This window comes from Poecilia reticulata, linkage group LG4, assembly GCF_000633615.1.
Source record: "Poecilia reticulata strain Guanapo linkage group LG4, Guppy_female_1.0+MT, whole genome shotgun sequence".
In the NCBI taxonomy this organism is placed as follows: Eukaryota; Metazoa; Chordata; class Actinopteri; order Cyprinodontiformes; family Poeciliidae; genus Poecilia; species Poecilia reticulata.
In genome coordinates this window covers 11,148,479-11,152,313 of record NC_024334.1, presented here as the reverse complement: position 1 = coordinate 11,152,313, position 3,835 = coordinate 11,148,479, and the positions used below count along the sequence as shown (strand labels likewise).

General features: G+C 31.0%; 1 protein-coding gene across 1 annotated transcript in view; it reads right to left on the bottom strand.

Annotated features, from left to right (window-relative positions):
• Window positions 1-178: 178 nt before the first annotated feature.
• LOC103463360 (complement factor H-like) overlaps window positions 179-3,835 on the bottom strand; it is an 18,110-nt gene continuing 14,453 nt past the window's right edge. The window contains exons 10-13 of the mRNA XM_008406659.2: window positions 2,711-2,899; window positions 2,321-2,506; window positions 1,563-1,748; window positions 179-372 (exon numbers count right to left, since the gene is read on the bottom strand). Of these exons, the coding sequence (XP_008404881.1) occupies window positions 179-372; window positions 1,563-1,748; window positions 2,321-2,506; window positions 2,711-2,899 (755 nt within the window). The remainder of the gene's footprint in view (window positions 373-1,562; window positions 1,749-2,320; window positions 2,507-2,710; window positions 2,900-3,835) is intronic.

The window sequence follows — 3,835 nt, the reverse complement described above, 5'->3', positions numbered from 1 at the left end:
TGTAATATTCTTTCAGTTATTTCACAATTTCATTGTCATATTTTTATCCATTATTTATTAATGTAGTTTCTTGTTTTACAATGCAGTATTTATTTGTTTAATTTTGAGCATTTTGATGTTCCATAGTAGTTTACATATTTTTGTGATTACATGTCTATATTTCGCTCCCTGAAAACATTTACTGGCAGGTGGGCAGGGGCATCTGACCATCATTACACTGAACACGCAWCGGCACAGYGCCAACAYGTCTTTTACCCCTTTCACAAGCAAATGTAATGTRATCYYSATGTGGGRCATASAWCTTWGTTTCGYCAMMATATCTAAACTGAAGACCATGGCTACTCAATACTTCTTCGTTCACAGTGCAGGGTTCTGAAAAACAAAAAACGGTAAAATAGAATTAACTTTGTTTCATGAACTAATAAARTACATACTTGCCAATATTTGTACATTTGCTTTTAAATATTTAYCAAATGTTGTGGGGAGCATATTCTGTTTCTAAGCTGAAGTCACRGCTAAATAAGCCTCTGCATCTTATTTTTTACATTTTGCTTCTTTTCTGTTCAATCATGAATCACAATAACTACAAAATGTTCCAACCTTTTTCACGTTATTAAAACCATACAAGCTGAATTCCTTTTTTTTTAGTTTTTACCAACAAAACATTTGTTTTTATTAGTAAAAACAAACATTTAAGTTTATATCATTTGTTTGTACAATCAGATAAACAACATTTCCAGAAATTTAAGGAGTGTATAAAACAGGATCCATCCATCCATCCATTTTCTTTACACCCTTGTCCCTTAGTGGGGTCAGCAGGGTTGCTGGTGTCTATCTCCAGTTAACGTGTAAAATAGGATAATACGGAAATGAGAAAATAAACACCAATAAAATATCATTTTATAAATATATTTTTATAAAATTATAAATTAAATTTTTATTTAAAAAAAGTATAAAACATATTTCTTCAAAATGTTCCTGAGCTTTTGAGAACGGTGATGGGAATCTAAACAGTTGTTTTCATTTTTCTATTTAAATTTTTTTTGTAAAGCAAAATAACTGAAAGGTTTCATCTTTAAAATGTTTTAAATGATAATTTATAGATTTCTCAGGGGTTGAGAAGTAAAGCCTTTAGGATTTTTTTTTCTAAATTAAAATAGATGTTTTAAGGTTGTAGAATTATATTTTTTCTCATTGAGAACTTCTGATTGTATAATCTCTGTTTTGGACACAAAAATGCTTTTAGTTTTGTTATTCTTTACCTTTTACTGTACTCAAGTTATTTATTTCTTCTCAATACATTTGATCATAATTCTGAACATGTATACTATTTCTAGATACTCTGAATGTACAGATAACTGAATGATATTTGCCTTTTATTTTTAATCATTTTAAACAATGTAAAAACCATTCTTAAAAAAAAGGTTTTCTGGTTTAATTTGTACATTTTATTATTATTGATCGCAGCTGGAAGATKAATAAGCARCAGTGGTTTCTAAGTACATAATTAGAACAGCAGAAATATCACAGTGTGCAAAGTGAAATGTTCAAATTTAACTTACTCAGGCATCTCATGTTTCCTTTCCATACGCCTTTGTCRCAGGTTTGAAATGGGTCTCCCTGCATWRTGTACTTATTATWACAGACATATTCAACTTTTTCACGAGTTTGAAAAACTGCATCTGAGCTGATTATTGACTTGGTGTCTCCATTTTCAAGAGGTGGTGGTGCTGAACAATGCATAACAGCTGAAAGAATGTGAACARTGAGAAAAAATTAGTTTSAGATTGTGCTTTRTTAAGCTTATATTATTTAAGGAATATATTWTTAGTTATTTGCATCCTAACATAWACAATGAATTGCTGCCCATGACATTTAATCTAGAACACTGCAGGGACTTTTCTACATCTACAAAGAGTACAATGAGTCAAAATCTGTTTTCTTTTTATGTCATTATATTACTGTTTATACTTAAATGTTGCTTTAACCAGAGACTTTGAAAATTTCATGTTTTTTTTGCTCTATGTTGGGAATTATTGGTCAAAAACTTATTAAAAAGCTGAAATTGTAGCTTCCCTTTGCCAAACATACTAATATCCAACAGTTGATCACAAAATTGAACTTATGAACAGAAATAAACACCATGTGATCCACCTTCCTATCTGGTGCTGTCTAGTGTTTTTAAACATGTTAACCAGAGTGGCACTTAGTTAAATATATTTTAATTAAATGTATCAGAGTGTAAATGCTGACACCTTAAATAAATATATTTAGGATAAAAAAATGTTCCAAGAAAAGAGTAAGACAAGAAGTGATTTACCTGAACACTGAGGTACGGGCGTGCTCCACTCTCCATTTCCCAAACAACGACTTGTTGAACTCCCTTGCATGATGAGCTCAGGTTGACGACAGGCAAATGACAATGTATCTCCTTTACTTATAACATTGTCTTGTACAGATGAAGTGATGCGAACATTTTCTGGTATGTTTGGTATTCTGCATTTCTCTGCCAAAGTACAGAAGTTTACAAAATCAGCAAAAGAGGTTATAAAGATTTATAAACACCCATATTAACAGTAAAAAATTTTTAAATGAATAATTATAAATTTGTTACCGTAATTTAGAGTTAAAAATCAATCTATGGAGAGCAGCATCTATTATTATCAAACATTATTAAATACTTTTTTTACATCACTTCAGATGAAGGTACCAGGGCATGATGGGAAGGAAGCATTCCATTGGCCGGTTGGTAAACATTGAATTTCCTGTGAGCCGTCCAGCTGATGACCAGGACCACAGAGAAAACGCAGCTTGTGTCCAGGTTTCATCGTTCCACCAGTTGGTGTTAGTCCAGATACATACAGATTAGGATCCAGTCCACCAATTTCACAAGTGTTCACTGAAAGTAAAACAGGGAGTTAATAAAATAAGAGAACATGTCAGAGATTTAAATGATTAAAAGAAGAACCCCAAATATCAGGGTAATGTGGATCTGCCTTATCGTCCAAGACTATTTCCATTACGTAAACGCTAACATACCCTTTTGTACCAAAGTACTTAACTGTACTGGTGTTATTTTTTTTGGAAGAGAAGTATCTATGGTATTTGTATTTGCATTTGTTTATTTCAAACAGGTTTTAAAAAACAAGTGAACAGGCAGAAAGTAGGACAGAAAAAAATGTTTGCATACATAACAATTTAAGGGATATTGCATAATTACTTTAGTAAATTATTTGTAGATCATTTTCACTGAGAATTTATATTGCAGAGTGTTTCCATTGGCTGTGGTTCTGATCTAGATTATGCTGGCTGATTTAAAAAGATATGACATTATGAAGCTGGATTTAAAACAATGAACTATAAACTACTTTTTCCCCACATGTAACAATTAGCGTCTATAAAAAGTTTATGGTTTTTGATGCATACTAGTTACGAAACTGTGTTTAAAGTCCAACTTCCCCACGTCCCCCTTTGGCATAAAATTAACTACAAAAGTCATAATTAATAATAATAATATTAATGTGTAATGACTAACACACAACATGCATTAATCTTTCAATGCAGTTAAAAACGGTGGGTTTGGATCAAAAAAGTTAAATAAAACTATTAGAATAAGGGCAAAACAATGTTTTAAAATATGTTGGTGCAAGAGAAAAGAACAATAAGAAGAATAATATTTATTATTTTATCAGTTGCTATTTAAAATGCAGAAATATACAAATAATAAAAAACATTCAAGATTACATAAAATGTTTCTTTATTGGACTTTTTATGCACCACAAATCTGGAATAAGCTTCCTGTTCACTGTAGGAGTACTAAGACTGTGACCTCTTT